The sequence below is a fragment of the Papio anubis genome, chromosome 3, assembly GCF_008728515.1.
Source record: "Papio anubis isolate 15944 chromosome 3, Panubis1.0, whole genome shotgun sequence".
Lineage (NCBI taxonomy): Eukaryota > Metazoa > Chordata > Mammalia > Primates > Cercopithecidae > Papio > Papio anubis.
The window spans coordinates 109,686,526-109,705,279 of NC_044978.1; the positions used below are offsets into that span (position 1 = coordinate 109,686,526).

At 36.7% G+C, this 18,754-nt stretch overlaps 1 protein-coding gene across 5 annotated transcripts in view; it reads right to left on the reverse strand.

Annotated features, from left to right (window-relative positions):
- EPHA5 (EPH receptor A5) overlaps nt 1-18,754 on the reverse strand; it is a 340,958-nt gene that overhangs the window by 66,252 nt on the left and 255,952 nt on the right. For 3 of the 5 annotated variants that reach the window (XM_017958793.3, XM_017958795.3, XM_031664477.1), the window contains one exon: nt 16,462-16,567. In XM_017958793.3, the coding sequence (XP_017814282.1) occupies nt 16,462-16,567 (106 nt within the window). The remainder of the gene's footprint in view (nt 1-16,461; nt 16,568-18,754) is intronic. The other 2 variants (XM_031664478.1, XM_031664476.1) reach the window with 1 other exon arrangement.

The following is an 18,754-nucleotide window of genomic DNA, read 5'->3' on the forward strand; positions in this document are numbered from 1 at the left end:
TTTAAAATATTTTAATTGCTCAAATAAATTTTATATTGTTAAATAAAAAAAACCCACAAAACTACAAATTAAAAATTAAACTGTACAAAAGATATTTTAAATATATATGGCAAAATATTAATACTGTTTGCTTCTGGTGGTGTATGATTAACTTTCTGATTTTTGTCTTTTATGTTCTTTGTAATTTTAAACAGGAATTAAGAAATGCACACCTAAATAAAAATAGCGGCTTAGTAAGAAATTAGGGCAATTGACTTAACTCTGCCAACTTTGTAACCTGCAATGTAAAAAAAAAAAAGGCTGAAATTTATGGGAAAGGGAAGAAGCAAGATGTCTTGGTAATGTCAGCAAATAAGGGCATTCATCTAAGGACGTGGCCATTTATTTAACCTCTAAGAATATGTTGGAACATAGCTAAAGCAGTCCAGGTGAAATCTGAGTACTTGGGATCTATGGAGGCACAATGTGTGGAAGCAGGATTCGTAATGATTTTCACCTTAGGACATTTGGTATATACTGAGATGGTCCCCTAATAGACTTCCAAGGTGGATTATTTCAGAGTTCTCCTTGGAGCCGGGGGTGCTGTCCAAAGGCTTGGAGACACTGGAGCAGGATCCAGTCACCCTGACTTTGGAAACGGATAGGAACAAATGGGCTAAACTGCACAAGCTCCATTCAGATATTTGAGATATACAGAAGTTCCTTCTCATTTCAATTTTTTGGATGAAGATTTAGAAGCCCCAAGGCATAGGTAGAAAGATACAGGGTGGTAAAATGCACATCTGCTTATATTTTAAAGTAGCTTTTTCCCTGTTGGGGCTGAAAAGCAACAGTATACACCAGCACAGGTTTGAAAGGATTAATAATTTATCATTAAGGATTAAAAGAAAGCCTTATCCTGGCCCACTGCTTCCCAGATTACTAGAGAAGAGACAAATCCAAAAGACTACAATATGTACATTTGGAACATGAAGAACAGGGATAGGTCAGGAAAAGTCAGATATCAACAACACAACAAATCATCAAGAGGTTCCTATGTATTACAAAAAGCATGAAAGTCATACAAATGTAGAATATTGGTTTATTACATATTTATCCATCTAAATTCTATGTAAATAATTTTAATTCACTTATGTAAATATTGAATTCATGCTAATTTGATGATGCCTTGTTTGACTTTTAGATCATCTTTGGTATGATTTAAGTGACTGAATTTCATCTTAAAAGTTTTCTGAGGAAGACTGGACAACTAAATTGGCAATTCCTTATATTTTTCCTTGCAGCAAATTACGGAAATCAGAAGATTTGTGAAAGTTTAATGTGTATATTGCTTAAATAGTTATACTGAACTTTGCATCCTTAAAAATAATAGCATCGTGGTGCTGGCATATCCAAAAATCTCTTGAACAACATTAGCTTTGCAGATTTTTGGTAAAATTCCAGTATATCTGGGAACAATTAATATTAATGTAAAAAGTATTTGATTTCATCTTATATTCTTTAATGTTTCTGAAGATTCAACTCTTTTCTCTGTAATTGCACATTATGATTATCTTTTACATTGTATGTGTAATATTCCTCCATATCTTGAAACAGTTTCTCTTTGTATTATACAGTAAGGATACTAATAAATGTATTAAACAATTGAATTCAATGATTAAACGATCAAAGCTACATAACTTCAATTGAAACTCAACATGGACAATAGTTTATTTGTATTTTAATGTTGGCATGATCTGTTCATTATCTATGGAGAGGATCAGTTTAACCAAAGGCAACTTAATTTGCTTCAGAAAAAATCAAGGGGGATAGGCATAGCAATATCAGAGAAGCACTAGGATTCTCCAACATCAGAGGCATTGAGAACTATTGGAGGTAGGCATTAGGTACTTATGAGATACATGGAACTATTTGAATCTATGGAATCGTCTGTCTGGAGGGACACTAAAGAGGAATCACAAAGTTGGTCTAAACACAGCCTAGAAAAAAACTTGGGAAACAGGTTTCCGCAATTAATTTCCACAGGGAAGTCAAACCTTGCCAATTTGATGAGATCTTGCCTTCTGGATGGAAGTAGGGGTGTAGTAAGGAAGAAAACAAAACAAAAAAAAAACTACACTAAAATTTCAACTGTATTTCTTGGTTTTCATTGCTTTTCAATCTATCAATCTATCCTGGTCCAAGAGTACTCCATTTTTTATATATATATTTTTTTCTGTCTGTATATTATGATATTTTGACATCTTAGAAACCTCTCTGCCTGGGGAAAGATTGTCCCTCTCATGGCTAACCAGTTCCTAGAAGTAGCAACGTACTTAGCCTACAGCATGTATTTGAGATGCAAACTAACCAATCTGGAGCAATACCTCTTCTAACCTCCCCTTAACTTCAGGAGGCAATATTACACTGCCTTAATAACCCCAGGCCCCGGTTCCAGGAAACTAGAGACCTCTTCTGTAAGCCCAAAGTTAGCCAGAATTATTCAAACTAGCCAATGTACGTTCACATAGAAATGCCAACAAAAGCTCACTCCTAGACTTTCCCCTCACGCCTGTCTTCTTCCTCCTGACCAAAATCTGGTGTTTCTCTGATGGTCCTGCATGCCATGCCATACTTTCTGTTTCTAGGACCTGTGAATATAATAAACTTTGTTTTCCTATGCCTCTTCTGTGTTTCTTCTTGTGGTCATACCTGACTAACCATCACTTAGAAGAACACAGGGCAAGAACTCAACGAACAGCAACCATCACGGGTATGCAGATTCCAATGCCAAATCTTGCAAATAGGAAGAAATGATAATATGTTATTTAAAACAAAAACAAGGAAGAGTCCCAAAATAACAACAAAGTCAACTGAGATTGTTATCTATAATAGTGGTGGCTAAAACACAGTGTGACAATGAGAGCAGACAAAACTAATATTTCATATATAAAAGTATGCCATTTTTCTGTGAGATTAAAATATTAGAGGCGTAAAAAAGTAATGAGAGAAACAAGGAGTGAGAGACAGTAAGGGAATTTTGGTAAGCAAAATAATTGGTATATTTGTTTTCATACTGCTATAAAGAACAGCTGGAGACTGGGTAATTTGTAACAGAAAGTGGGAGGGGAGGCCTCAGGAAACTTACAATCCTGAATCGTTGTGGAAGGGGAAGCAAGGGGCCTTTTTCATAAGGCAGCGGGAAGGAGAAGTGCCAAGCAAACTGGGAAGAGCACATTATAAAACCATTAGTTCTTGTAAGAACTCACTCACGATCGTGGGAACAACACAGCGGAAACCGCCCCCATGATTCAATTACCTCCACCTAGTCTCTCCTTTGACATGAGGTGATTATGGGGATTATAATTCAAGATGAGATTTGAGTAGGGACACAAAGCCTAACCATACCAATTGAAATATAATATGCTTTTTAGCATTATAACTATCACAGCCATCAGGAGTATACAAAGTCGGTCCTTCCAAATGGCATAATAAAGAATTCAGTTGCTTGAGACTGAGTTGCTAATCTATTAGAAACAGTTTTTTTTTTTTTTCCTGGTTCATGTAAGACCTTATAAAGCACAGATCTTGAACAAATGTGGCTTTTAGCTGATGTTTAAAATCATCTGGGACACTTTGATTCATTTTTCAACAATGAGTATACTTCCAGACATGGCTCAGGAAATTAACTGATTTTTTTTGTTGAATAGATGTTCTAGCCTTTGGCATAGGGCAATGCTATTGATTTTCACTGTGGAGCTGGGTATCAGGTGTCTGTGAAAGCCTGTGTTATTGTGGGTTCTGAGAGATGTGTAAAATTCCCAGAAACCTAGGAGGGTCTTCTGCCAGAGCCCAGCATCTTCTGGAGTGCCAGTCTGTACTCTTTCAGATGAGGATCACATTCTAAAAAAAATGGAGCTTTGAGCAAATGGAGCTTTAGACAGTAAGTGTATTTTGCTCTTGTGGTTAGGCTTTTGACCTGCCCTTTGCTTCATACTAGGTGAAATCTAAGTCATTTGATTCTTTACTAAAATAATTTGTATCTTTGCAAGTGAGTGATATTAACCTCTTGTTTCTAGTACCATAAACTGAGTTTTTCTTTCAAATGTTTGCTTCAATATAACTTCCTGAGCATTGCAGTGATGTTTACATGTTTGATCTGTGGGATGTTCAATAGTGCTGAGCAATTGAGCCAGTAACCCTCTTAAGTTCTGTTTCCTAGGACTGTTTGCTTCCCACAGTGGGCAATTATTTGTTGCTATGTTCCTTGTCTTCCTGGCATTACTCAGCCCTAATCCCCATTTGTCACTTATTAATAAATTATGATCTGCTCTCTAATTATTTTGATTCAGAGCCTTTGAAGAAAAAAGCATGTAATCATGAGAAAATAGAAGAGATAACAACCCTCAGATATTAAATCAATACTCATGTCTGGATTTTTTATAGTTGTACAAAGTCACATCTATTGCTAACTCATACGTTTCTGAGATTTACTTTTAATGAGCTTTTATCTAAAATCTGTGACTGTATATATGATTACAAATGTTTGGTTATCATTATTTTAAAATATAATATTTATGAGATTAAAATGTTTTCATAAAATTTATTGTTCGTCTAAGAACTTATTAAATTCTGAAACTACATAAGCCTAATCATGTTATAGATGTCAAATATATCAATTTATAAAAGTTATTGTTGCTTGATGTCACCAGGAACATCATGACAATGGTATAAGCATGTCCAGATGTCAAAGAAATAAAATCATAAGCTAGTGAAGATTTATTAACTCCTATGTACTACTTCTTGAAATCATTGCATTTATTTTGTGATGGGATCAAAAGGTTTATTATTTATTTATTTAAAGGTGTATTTATGGGTTGTGCATTTCATTGTGTTTATTTTAGAGATATTAAAGTTTTTCATTTTCTAAAATGTCAATATTAATGGGAAAAAATGGACAAACCACTTCAAATGGAGATTGATGCACAGCTTATCTTTAATTCAATAGCTTATGAGTTATTTATTTAATTAAGTTACACAGGAGAGCCACAGAAGCCTTTATTTTCTAACTACTTACTGGTTGACAGAAGAGAGAAGACATTTACACAATGCCCTATAATTTGTAGTTTAAAGTGTTAAATTCTATGAGAATACTGATATATTGTTTTGATATATTGTTCAAAGGAGATAATACTTTGGCTAAAGGGATTGAGGGAGTTTCTTTTTCCTCTATTCATGATAGAAAGTTTGATACAAGTCTTCACATGTTGGTAAGGCTTAAATATTGAGGGATAATATAGAGTTTGTTCCAAGCAAATGGAAGATGTGAAAAAGAGTGTAGCGCGAGAGATTCTGTTTCCTCTGTCTCACTCCATGTGCTTTGTATAAAACTGATCCTATTTTCAGTGTCAGGTGTGAGTTCCTATGGTGTCGGTCACAAAGCGTAACTTCTCCATCCTCTTCTTAGTTAAGGTCCCAATACTACTGATTGACTTACTCTGTGGAGCTAGGTATCAAGTTTCTGTCACAGCCTGGGCCATTTCAGCTCTGAGAGTGAAGGGTGAGAGCCCTAAAGTCAAATCTGTGTTCCACACAGTGATCATTTCCCCTTAGTGATCCAAAGGTTGCCTGATCTTTTCCTACCTCATGGGCCTCTCCTTCTTAGGCCACTGTGGCTGGATCTTATTCTTCCATCCTACCTTTCAATATCAGTGTCCCAGGGTTTTATCCAATAACTTCATTTTAATCAATGTCTTTAAATACCATATTTGTTCAACAACATTCTTGAATTATGTCTCAATTGCATAACAGATATGATTTTAAACACCTGGATCTATCAGTGCCTGTCCTTTAGACTAAATGTTTTAATCTCTGGGAATTTTTCAGCTGGAAGATCAATAATTTTCTTTTAGATTAAGCCACTATAAATTATGGCTTCTATCATTTGCAAGCAAAGAAATCCAAGACAACAACACATGGTGATAATTCTGGAAAGGTAATTTGAAGTACATTTTTAAGAGTCTTAAACTCCAGCTGCACTCCTCCAGTAATACTTTCATTAGATATTTACCCAGGACCTACATTATAATCCTTATATTCAAGATCACATATCTACTGGGGTGATAGATACATTAAATGGTGAACTAAAACTACTTCAGTGAGAAAATAAAATTTTAAGGGTAGACAGAAATGGAATTAATCAGGGTTCACAAATTCGGGTATGACCATAGAGTTGGTGACATTTAATTTGTGTGAGTTTAGAATAAATACAATTTACTGGGTATAATTGTCCCATGAAGGGAGGAGAATCTACTGAAATTCAATGTATTTTTTAGTGTCAAGCTAAAACTAACATTAATTTTTAAGAGGTGTTTTATTCATATTTCTGATAGTTTCTAAAGTTTTAAAATGTAAATTCCATTATTTTTAGCAGCAGAAAAACAGAGGCTTCCCATACAAAAGTTCAAAAGTTGAATAATCACAAGTCTTGGGGAAGTTATATCCTAAAGAGCAAAGGCCGTGACATCAGAGCTGGGTTCAAGCTCCAGGCCCTTACTGACTAGTTGTATACAATAATTTATGTTCTGGACACTTTCCAAGAGGAAAAAAGGCACAGATAAAAATCCCTATCATTTTGTATCCTTCTCTAGTAGGACAGACGACTAAAAATGATGCATGGTGTGCAGAGGAAATAATCATGTCATCTTTTTAGTATGCTTAATTGAGAGAACAAGATTGAGCAAAGATTGGAAAGAAATAAGAAAAAAGCTATAAGGTTCTCTGTGTCAAGGAAGTTTTGGACAGTAAGAAGAGCCAATGCAAAAGAATAAAGGCAGGACCTTTCTTACAATTTTTAAGAAACAGCAAGAAGATAATTTTATCAGCTATAAATTAGATATAGATCTAGTATTGAGACATGGTGGTGGTGTGAGATATTACTTGCAAAACTTTAGAACATTGTCTAGTAGTAAATGCTATGTAATTAATGTTAGATAATGTTATACTTTTCATTACTATTACCATGTTACTTCCATTAGGCAAAGAGGCTTCTCTGCAGGTTTTAGAGCATACCCTTCATGAATATACTTTTCACAAAGTACTCATTCAAGAAACTATGATGCTTTGATATCAGATGTAGTCAGAGCTCATTCATGTGTCTAAATTAAGTAGCTGCATTCAAAATTCTCGCATAAATATTTTATTTGACTCCAAATGAGCTTGAAGAAAATTTTCTAAGTTCAAAGGATTTTACCCTCTAGCCATTGCTTTGACTAACATAAGAACCGTGCCAGGCATGTAGCAAGAACTCAAATATTTCTTGAATTAATGATTCAGACTAACTGAAAAGTTACCATGAAGAGAAAAATTCCAATTCTATTGTAAACTCTTCTTCTTCTATGCCTAACTATTGTAATTCTGTTTTATAAAATTTTGTCTCCTTACCAGGCTACTAAGTAAGAGTAAGAACATTTATAGAAAGGACACTGTTTTCTTATATCACATGTCCTGGACTTACCTTTATGTTTATGTGCAATAAGTGTCCAAAAGTGTTTGTAATGGATAATTGTGAAGATGTCATTTACAACCTATCTTACTTCAAGGGACTTAAAAGTAAGTACAAAAGGCTAAATTTTAATATTATTTTCTTGAAACAATAAAACCTACTGTTTTATATAAATTTACTTGTTTCTCTAATTTCTAGCACGGTCTGATGACTGTAATTATGATAGCCTCTATTATAGTATTGGCTGACGTCTAAAGAATTTTTGCTTCAGAAAACTGTGACATTTCAAATGGATTGAGTTTCAACTGTTGAATAGAACACAAAGAGAAACAGTATTGAGTAGTTTTATGTCTAGGTACAAGATTTGAACATGACCATGACAATCAAATGGAAGATTGTTTGGCCAGAAAATATAACTTTTAACAAGCATTAAGCCATTTCCTTAATTAAATTTATCATCTAAGGAACATCATAGCATTAAACTCACATATGAATAGTCTTAAAATTGATGGCAGTGGCGGCCTGTCTGGAGTGACCACTGCAAAGGCAACGACTGCAGAGGGGGAGGTGAGGCCGAGGTTACACGCTCTGTGGAGCCAACAGAAGATGGGAATTGATGGAAGCCCACCCGCTTCCAAATTGACAGGGCAGGAGCCCTGCTCTTCTAGGCACAGCTGCAGCCACCCAACTGCGGCTATAGATCTTGGCATCCCTGTGCTTTCAGGAATCCCAAAAGACTCCCTGCCCCTGCAGGCTCAGACATGCCTGCTCCTGCTGCCTGGCCTCTCCTTGCTACTGGTGCCAGCTCTGATTTCAAAGCAAAGTTGAGGATAAGCCTGGGCACTGTTAAAACCTTGCCGGTGTGTGTGCATTCGGGGCAGTGCTAACACACAAACCCCCTGCTACCTAGGTATTGATTAGGGTTCAAGTTCCCTTTTCTCTACAGAACTTAAGGCTAATTAAGGGGAATATTGTAAAGTTTTCAGATGACCTCACAGTTACATACAAGCTTTCCAGAATTTAACTCAAGTATTTGAACTCACCTGGAAGGACATTATGTTACTTTTGAATCAGACTCTGACTACCACTGAAAAGCAGGTCACCCTGCAAGCAGTACAGAAGTTTTGGGATGAGCTTTGTATCTCATATAGTTCCAGGGAAGGGGATAAGCCTTTTCCCATTGGAAGAACAGCAATACCACTGGAGGACCCTAAATGTGACTGCAATGATTAAATGGAAGAATGAAAGAGGAAGAATTATCATGTGTGTATCCTGGAGGGATTATGAAGGACTAGGACTAAGCCTCTCAATTAGTCCAAGCTATTCATGATAGAACAGGGATTAGATGAAAATCCCACGGCCTTCCTGGAAAGGCTAAGAGGGTCCTTGGTAAAGCACACATCTCCAACTCCTGATTCAGTTGAGGGACAACTGACCCTGAAGGATAAGTTCATATTCAAGCATCCCCTGGCATCAAGCGGAAGCTTCAGAAACAGGCCATGGGACCAGATAGTACTTTAGAGAACCTCCTAAAAGTGGCCACCGCAGTCTTTTACAATAGGAATCAGGAGGAGGCCCAAGAGAGGGAAAGGAGACACAAGAAAAAGGCAGAGGCTCTAATAGCTGCCTTGCAGGCTCACAAATCCCAAAATCCCTTGGATGGACCTGTTAACTGCTACAAATGTGGCAAGCCATTGGCACTTTAGGAAGGACTGTCTGGACAGCAGGAGGAGGCCACTTTGGCCCTGTCCAATTTGCAGTGGGGACCACTGAAGAACAGACTGTCCTTGGAGACAGGTCACTAGGTCCAGCCCAAATGGTCCAGCAGAACTGATGGGCCCTGGGTCACTTCTCCCTGGCTCTGGTGGTTCAGAAGTCAAATGGAGAAAAGTAGACTTCCTCCCGGACACTGGAGCAGGTCTTTCAGTTCTCTCCAATACAACTCCCCTCTCCTGTCTTAGCAAGATCGTGGAGTAGGGAGGGCATCTCAGGAACACATTTAACCCAAGATTTTTCCCAAACCCTTAGTTGTAGAGACCTCTTGCTTACTGTTCTCACCTTTGTTCTGTTCCTCACCTAAAATATTTTTGTCAAAGACTCCTTAATCCTGAACTCCCAAGGGATTATCTACCCCCCTAAAGAGTTATTTCTCCTTTAAAGTTTAACTGCCTCCATACAAGATTTAATTTTTTTGACCAAGATGAAACAGCTCTAGTCACAACATTATTTTTCAAAATAGTCTACTCTTAGATTGTTTTTTCCTTTTAGCTCCTCTTTGTATAATAATCACACTTGATCTAAGCACACTTAATCTCCTTGTAAAATGTGTTTCTTCTTGTCTAGAGGCCATCAAACTCCAAGTGGTCATGCAACGGGAGCCTCAGATGATGGCTCCTTTCTTCCCGGGCACCCTTAGATAGGCCTCTGAGAGAGATCTGACTGCTGTTTTCCCCAAAACAATGCCCCCTATCAGTTTGAAACAGTTAAGAGTAGTTACTGTCCCTATCCTAATGGCAGTTAGAAGTACCTCTTCACAGGGGGAATTGATGGCAGTGGTGACCCATCTGGAGCAGCAGCTGCAAAGAAGCTGGTTGTAACTGGGGAGGCATGGCTTGGGCTGTGTGCTCCGTGAAATGAGTAGGAGACAGGAAAAAAGGTAGAAGCCTCACCGACCCCCTTCCAAGTTGGCAGGGGAGGAGCCCCACCCTCCTACATGAAGCTGCAGACACCCAGCCACAGCTGAGGACCCAAGCATTCTTGTGCTCTCAGGGGCCTGAGAAGCCTCCTGCCCCTGCAGGCTCAGAAGGCTCTGCTCCCACTGCCTGGCCTCTCCCCACTCCTGGTGCCCACTCTGATTTTGGAGCAAAGTTGAGGATGAGCCTGGGTGCTGTTGTGACCCAGGCATATGTGTGCACACTTGGGGTGGCACTGACACACCAGTCCCCTGCCACCTTGGCCCCCTCTGAACTGTGGGCACCAATGAGCACAGGGGAGAGGCTGAGGGAAATCTGAGAGTGGCTCAGCATGGGCCTGCAGGAACCCCTCAGCATGAACAGCCTGGGTGCTGTGGACAGCATGTTGATGGTGGCAGGAGGCAGACAGGATTCTGGACAGAAGGCAAGGGCTCCCACCTTCAAGTCAGGGATGGCTTGAAGTCTGGGGGCTAAGCTATCACTTCTTTGGTCCGGAGTGAGAAGTTATGGTGCTTTCTCCAGCCTGCCTATGGCTGCTCATAGTCCAATCAACACACACTTTCTTCCTGCTGAAGCCCATAAAAACCCTGGACTCAGCCAGACTGGAGAGACAACAGGACTCCCTGTGTACAGATAGGAGCTACCCACTGTGGGTCTGTTCTCCACTAGGGGCTTCAGACTTGGAACAACATGCCTGCAGATAGGAGCTACGCACTCTGGGTCTCCTCTCCACTGTGAGCTGCACTCATTGGGATGATCTACCTGCAGAAAGGGGCTACCCACTTTGGGTCTCCTTAAAGCTGTACTGGTTACTCAATAAAGCATCTCTTCACCTTGCTCATTCTACAGTTGTCCATGTACCTCATTCTTCCTGAACATGAGATGAGAATTTACGACCCACTGAGTGGTGAGAGTGGAAGAGCTGTAATACAAGCAGGGCTAAAACACATCCCTCCTCTACACTCACCATATTGCTAGTGAGAGAAGAGAAGAGCGGCAACCCTTTGGGGAGCCCAGACCTAGGGTTGCTCCGAGTCAGGAATTTGGCACCCTCTTTAGGTCTTTGCAGTTTCTGGTATCTCCAAGTTTCCAGGCACCACCACATTCCCCTCATCCAGACATGATGCCCACAGTGAAAGCTACTTGTGATGCATCTGATTCAGCTGCAGCCTTGCACTGATCAAGTACTTGTGCTGGTACCAGGAGCAATCCACCCCTCCACAGCAGTCAGCGTGCCTGGCTGTGCTCAGTGGCCAGACCCTGTGCTCGCTCACTCATGCACCCCTCACTGCTCTATGCCTGGCGTGCCCTTTGCAATTGTGGGATTTGGGCTGGTAACACGAGAAGAGTGCAGCCTGCCAAGGCGAGTGGGCAGAAGGAGTCCAACAGGCCTGAGCAAAACTCAGGCAAAGGTTCCCCTGGCCACAGAGGCTTCTGGTTGGAAAAGCAACACCCTAAGAATCCTGTGACAAAATCATACATAAGGCCAAGCAGCATAACAGAATTCTTCTTCCTCTTCAGGAGACATTTTTGGCTTTTTTGTTTCCTGCTTCTAAAGTTAGCAAAAAGCTTCAAGTGTTTGGCTTACATGCAAGAACATGTGTAAACGAGGGTGGAGGAGTACATGTGTGCAATGTCTAAGTTTTTACTTCTAATTGTGTATGTGGACTTAATTTAAAATAAAAAGTGAAGCTCTGCAGGCTTGAAATTTAATTAAATTCAGGATCACATAATAAGTGATCAGAAACATAGTATTAAAAAATATTCTTTAATTCCATAACAAAGGTTGTATTTAGAAAGATTCAAAAAAGAATTGCTTCTGTAAACTAAAAGATGTTTTCCTTTGTATGTCTATACCCCTAAATCTTGTTACTTTAAGCTTTTCATCACCCTCTGAACTATTCAGAAGTTAATTTTCAGAATTTAGACTCTGTTTGAAATAAGGACACAGATAAATAAAAAAGTCAACTTTATAACACTAATCATATTTAAAGGATTAAAAAGAGGAAAAAATAAAGTGAAAAACTTTCTTAAACATTTAACTGGAAAACAGTGAAAATATTCATTGATGAAAGACTGGTCAAATTAAATATTTAAAAATCTGTAAAAGAGTAAATATAAGAGATAAACTCCACAAAATTAGGACAAAAGAAAGTTATCAATGCCCAATGTCATTAGTGATAAAAGAGAAAGGTTAAAGAGCAATTTCAATATGCTGTGCATATAAAGAGGCTTAATTTATTTCCATCCTAAGATGATTAGCTCATAGTTTGTGGAAGGCATGTCAATTGTTTTATAATCCTGTAAAAAACATTTAAAGGTTAATGGGAAACAGTGGAGAGAGTCTGAACCCTGCAGAAAATACCCCATAGATTACTTAACATATTTAAAAAGGAAGATCACACACATTCTAAAATTGTCAAGAATTCTAATATGTTATACTTCTATGCCATTTTGTTAAATAGGATTTTTCCTTCAAGATGGATACTTTACATTATTTTAAATTTTGTCTGGGTAGGAATATTACAAAATATTTCTGTATAATCAACTTAAGCCTGAAAATATTAAAAAGTCTCTATATTTGATTTATTTTTCATCCTTGAGTGTATTTAAGAATTTTAAAAGTTAATCTTTTTTCTTTGAAAGAGATTAGTTTCATAATACCTAGTGTGTCATCATTTGCACTTTTTTTTGTCTAAGAAAAAACACAAATTTTTAGTGAATATGGATCTTCAAGATACATTTCCTCTTGGGCCCAAATCATAAAATAAATTGCCAATGAATATTACATGTAAGCAATATTAATATTTTGCAATATATCAAAATAAATGAACTTATTTAACCAATGATGAATCCAGTTATTTTTAGTTAAATGATGTTACCTAGGAGCAAATATCTGGGTTATCATATCATATTCTAGATATTAGATAGTAATAAGGGTAAGCTCAAAGTGAGATGGTAGTCTAAATGTTGTATGTGTGTGTGCGTGTCTGTGAGAGAGAGAGAATCAATCATATTTTGGCACAGAGAGAAGGGAGAAACATATCTAATCCTATATCTTTACATCTTTTTAAAATAATTTGCTATTACTCAAATATAGTTTCCCAAATTTATGTTAGGTTTTGGCTACATTTCTTCATTTAATTTTCCATTTATTTAACAAATCTTTACTGGGTTAATTCAGGACAATCTAGGTACTGCAGGGTGAGTTAGATTTAATTGGTCCAAACAAAAATTACAAAGTTCATTGCCTTAAGTGAGATAGAAAAAGTCTTTCAAGAATCATATCATTTAGCTTTTGAATAGTTATACTCATATAATAAAATATAAAATAGTTTGTCCATGAAGAGTACAATACAATGGCCAAGGATGTTTCTATCATATGACAAATGCTCCCCGAAATTCAAGAAAACACATCCAAGAAAATAAAGTAATTAAAATTTCATGCAGAAAATTGGCTTCTAAAAAAGTATAAGCCTCAGATTTGTTTTTGGCGAAATGTGCTGTCTTTTCAACTGCAAATTCCTAGTGTCAGCATCTTAAACTGTGTTGCAAAATTAAATTGGATTAGAAAAGTATTTTAATATGAATGAACAATGTACTAATTGCTTAGATGTTGCTGTTTTTAAAAGTAATTACACTTTCATCAGACAAAATGTTCAAAAATGTTTTACCAAGCCTTGGATTTGGCAGAAAATTAAGCTATGTGTTTTGGGCATAGACCTGATTCCAGTACAAATGAGACATTATACTAAAATTTCATTTTTCTTGAACAGAAATTTCAGGTATATATAGAATTTGTGTGTGTGTGTGTGTGTGCGAGGGAGAGAGAGAGAGAGAGAGATAGAGAGAGAGAGAGAGAGAGAGAGAGAGAGAGAGAGAGAGAAAGAGAGGGTTAGGCTTTGTGTCTCCACTCAAATCTTATCTTGCATTGTAATCCGCATAATCCCCACATATCAAGGGAGAGACCAGGTGGAGGTAATCGGATTATGCGGGCAGTTTTCCAAATGCTGTTCTCATGAGAGTAAATTTGTTCTCAGGAGATCTAATGGTTTCACGGGGGGCTCCTCCCCCTTGGCTCTTCCCCTCTTCAGCACTTCTCCTTCCTGTCGCCTTGTGAACAGGTGTCTTCCTCCATGATTGTGAGTTTCCTGAGATCACCCCCTGCCATGTGGAACTGTGAATCAATTACACCTCTTTTCTTTATAAATTACCCAGTCTTGAACAGTTCTCCATAGCAGTGTGAGAACCAATACAGAGTGTATGGGTGACTTTGTATGAATGTGTGCATGTATGCACTACAATGATACTACCCTTCAGTTACCAAATAGTAAGTAGATTGAAAGTTCTTTCAAATATTTTGTTGTCTAATGCTAAAGATACCACATAAGGGTGAGCAAGAATCCGTAGCAAACTGTCACCTGTAAATTCACTGTGCTAAGTCTACAACAACATATTTCTGATAATTGATGTGTATCCTTTAATAAACTCTCAAAAACACAGATTTATTGGATTCTAGACCTTGGTTCTTTTTTCCATTTTTATTCATTTCTCCTAAGTGTGCACACAACAAATAAAGAATCTTCTTATAACCTCCATGTCCATAAATATAACTAATGTTTATTGAACTTATTAGAAAGGAAACCACTAACTCTTATCTCAGTCTGAAATAAAGAAATGGCATTACAAACCAGCTCTGCAAAGGCATCATGTATAATTTGGGGTGGAAAAGACACATTGTCACGTGGTAGTTTTCTTAGTAGTTACAATTCATGCAACTTCATTATACTATTGTGTCAAAATCTGACAAGTCTAGTGAAATCAGCTTATCTTCCAGAAAGCAGGGATACAGGTTGTGCATTCTCCTCAGGTGACTTCAGAGAGATGAAATCAGTGGGGCACTAGATAGCCATCCCCCTGCCTGGGATGGGCTTGATTGTCCTCAACAGAACACAAACTATCCCCTAGCTAGAAATTCTAGAAATACATAAATGCCAATCTAACATTAAAAGTAAGCAATGAATTACTGCATATATTTTTAAGAAAACTTCAAACAAATAAATAAGAACCAGAAGTAATAGGATTTTCAGATACAATGAGGGAATGTTCAAAAGATTTTGTGATATTTTATAAAAATAAACTGTTACTTCTGTAATTTAAGGATATAGTCATAAATCTTTTCAGAACACAATATGCAGTACTTTGAAAAGTGCCAAATTCTGTATATTTATGAGTTGAATAGGTGCTGAAGAGTCAACAGTAAATGAGTAGAACAGTAACAAAATCAATATGAACATTGATTTCCTGGCTTTTTGGGGGGACCTTATGGTACATTTTCACTTTTTTTCTGAGAAATAAATATTTCCAGGAAGACTTTCATTAAGTTTTCTATAATGGTCTAACACCAAAATATATTTTCAAATGGACAGCTCCCATTACTAAATATCCCTTCTAATAATGGCCTGGATTTAAAAAATATGTGAAGCTATGTTTATTGTAGGAAAATAGCATACTCTTGTTTTATTTACTTCACTTTGTTTTATTCTACTTTATTTTATTTTATTTTTTATTGTTGATTATGCTCAGCTCAATATCAGAAAACACCTAGAACAGCTCTTATTAAGACTCGACCTCTTTTTTTGCATAAAATGAAAAGATGTAGATACGTAATATATTATATATTCATGTATCTATTTCGATAATATTTAATACAATTCACTTCAAATCAGTATACACCATAATTGAAATATTCAGGTTGAAATCACTTAGAAGCTGAAAATAAAAGCAGTCAGTGAAAATGTTTGGTCATTTTCTAAGGAGCTTGTTTGCCATAATTTCTGTTTTGGATACACCACCCTGTTAGGATAGAATACTGGCTAAATAGAATCATGTCTTACTCCTCAAAATATACTTGGCACAGAGATAACTTTTCCCAAACACTAATTAATCTTGAAGCAGACAACCATATACACTTTTGAGAGACAAAAAATTTCAGATTAAGAAACCTGTGTCATATAAAGAGATATAGCTATATGAACCGAATAAACAATAACACATCAACGCAGCTCTTATGAAGAGAGCATACCTAAAAAGAGAAATTGTGGGCTTAAAAATCATCAATAATAGGAACAAGATAAGGCTTAGGAATTGCATCATGTATTGAGATTATCTGCTGATATATTGCTTGCCTGATTTGTTTTGGGATGTGCTTAACAGCCAAATGGTCAGATCAAGGTGAGGAAGAGATCAGCTGCAAAACTTCAGAATCACAGCTTCCTCTCTTACCTTCCACTGAGGAGGAAGCCGATAACCACTGCCAACAAAATGACTCCCACTGTCACAGACACAGCAATTATAGGAATCTGGCTTTGATCGCTGGATGCTGCAACTGCTGATAGGAGATACAGAAAATGGAGCTTGTGGTTAAAGTGATCACATGCATTCAAAATAAAAGCTGCTTAATAGACAGTAATCAATTCATGATTTAAGCAATTTACCCACACTTGGCTGAGATTTCCCCTAATATCCTTTCTTAAAAATGTGTAACTGAAAAGTCATCTTTAATAGAAAATATTTACTTTCCAAATAGAGATTTGAGAGCATCACTAAGTCACTGATTATTTCCTTGTCATCATAAAAAATGAATGCATGTTGTTTGCATAGTATTCATCTAGGGGCCTTAGGTCTGCAAATTAAAATGGAACTTCTTTATTGACTTCAAACACCTTAATCTAAATAGGAGGTGCCAGGTATATAAGATTTGATATTTTTAGAGTTTGTATTCTGCTGTTCTCTAGAAAAAAAATCTGATGAACCCAGGTAGGACTTTTTTCCCCATAGACATTGGAGACATTGAAGACAAAAATAATGTGACTGTGACCTCATTGAAGTAAAATATAATATCAGTATTCTGAATATTACTACAAAAACACAATGTAAAGCACAATATAACCAGTAAGTATATTTCATAAGTAAATTCACTTTTTGAAAAATATCAAGGCAAACATTTAGAGGTGTAGAAATCTATCTTAAAATTGGATATATTTACATCACCTACTTTTTATATACATAGATTTAGATGAAATGTTTTATATTTTAGTATAAAATTCCCTTCATAAGAGGAATATGAACATGATTAAGCAGTTGTACTTAAATAAGCAAATAAATTTTATTTTTGTGCTAACTAATCTGGATTAAAACAAAACACCCATAGGGCAAAATAAATTGTACTAATGTTCTTAAGAATCTCTCCATAGAATATGTAGCATGTTTCTTGTTTAATGACATGATCAATTTGATAACTTCAAAGTAGCATTAGTTCAGCTCCATGGTAACAAATATTGTCACAGAAATTAGTAACAATCTGTGTTTTCTTTTTCACAACCCCATACCAGATCTTGGCCTACCAAGAGTTTTGGATCTGCAAACACCTCCCGTTCTATTTTAGTCACATTGTTCTAGATTCTTTCTAATCAAAACTAAGTGATTTGCTGATGACCCTCTTGCACTGATTCGCTTTCAACTATTTTAGACCAGTATTTAGATCCCATTATTATTAACAGCTGGTTTGAGTAAAACTATTATTTTCAATATAAGTCAGTGCTCTTACCTGCTCCCTTTTTGCATAATATGTACAAGAGTCTTGCCCTGTTTTCTCCTAGTCTCTGACGCTAAGGTCGGTGGCAAGATATTTAGTTATAGGCTACAGTATAAATGAGGCAGGAAAAAACTACCCCCAGAATTGCTAATACCCTTTCCCCAAAGTCTGCTTTATTGATCTCTAAACTCAGATTATTTCTACTGCTACTTTTTTTTCTCTTTTCTCTTTCTTTTTTGGCAGAGGGCACTGTTTCTAGAGAAACTTCACTCAGAAACTCAATGTTATTTGAGTAAGCTGCAACTGCTGCTTGAATGCCTTAATTCTCTATTGTTAATTTCCTAGTAAAATCATCCCCATAATGAGCCATCTTCATATGCTCCGTGTATTAATACATTCCCACTTCCCACATTAGAGAAACACTAAACTTTCAAAGATCTCCCTCTGGAAGACAGTTTTGCTGCCTTATAAACTATTGTGCTGCTTACAAGCCTGAGCAGATATCACCTTTAGGGAGAAGTAAATCTTTATATCTAAACTTAGTAGGATTAGTTCAATCCAAATTGCAAAATAGGTCCAGCATTTACTACACATATGGGTCAAGAAAATTACTTAAACCTTTAAAGTCCCATTTGCATAATCTCCAAATAGGGATAATTTCCTTGGATCATTATATTTCTGTTAAGATTAAAGATAATACATACAATGCACTTAGCATAGAGTTTCAACTACTGACAGCCTTAAATAAATAGTAAAGTATCACTTATACTTATTATCTCCTGTTTATTTACCATTCTTATATTTCCTATTTGTCAGCATCTTGACAGAGGCATCTGAAACCAACCATATCCAAGAACCAACATTTTAAAATTATCTCTGAAATTTTTTTATTCTTCTGCCTTTGAATTCCATGGATGATGACATTTGCAACATGCAATGTGTACTTCTTTATTTAACTTATCCTCCACCATGATTAGGAGT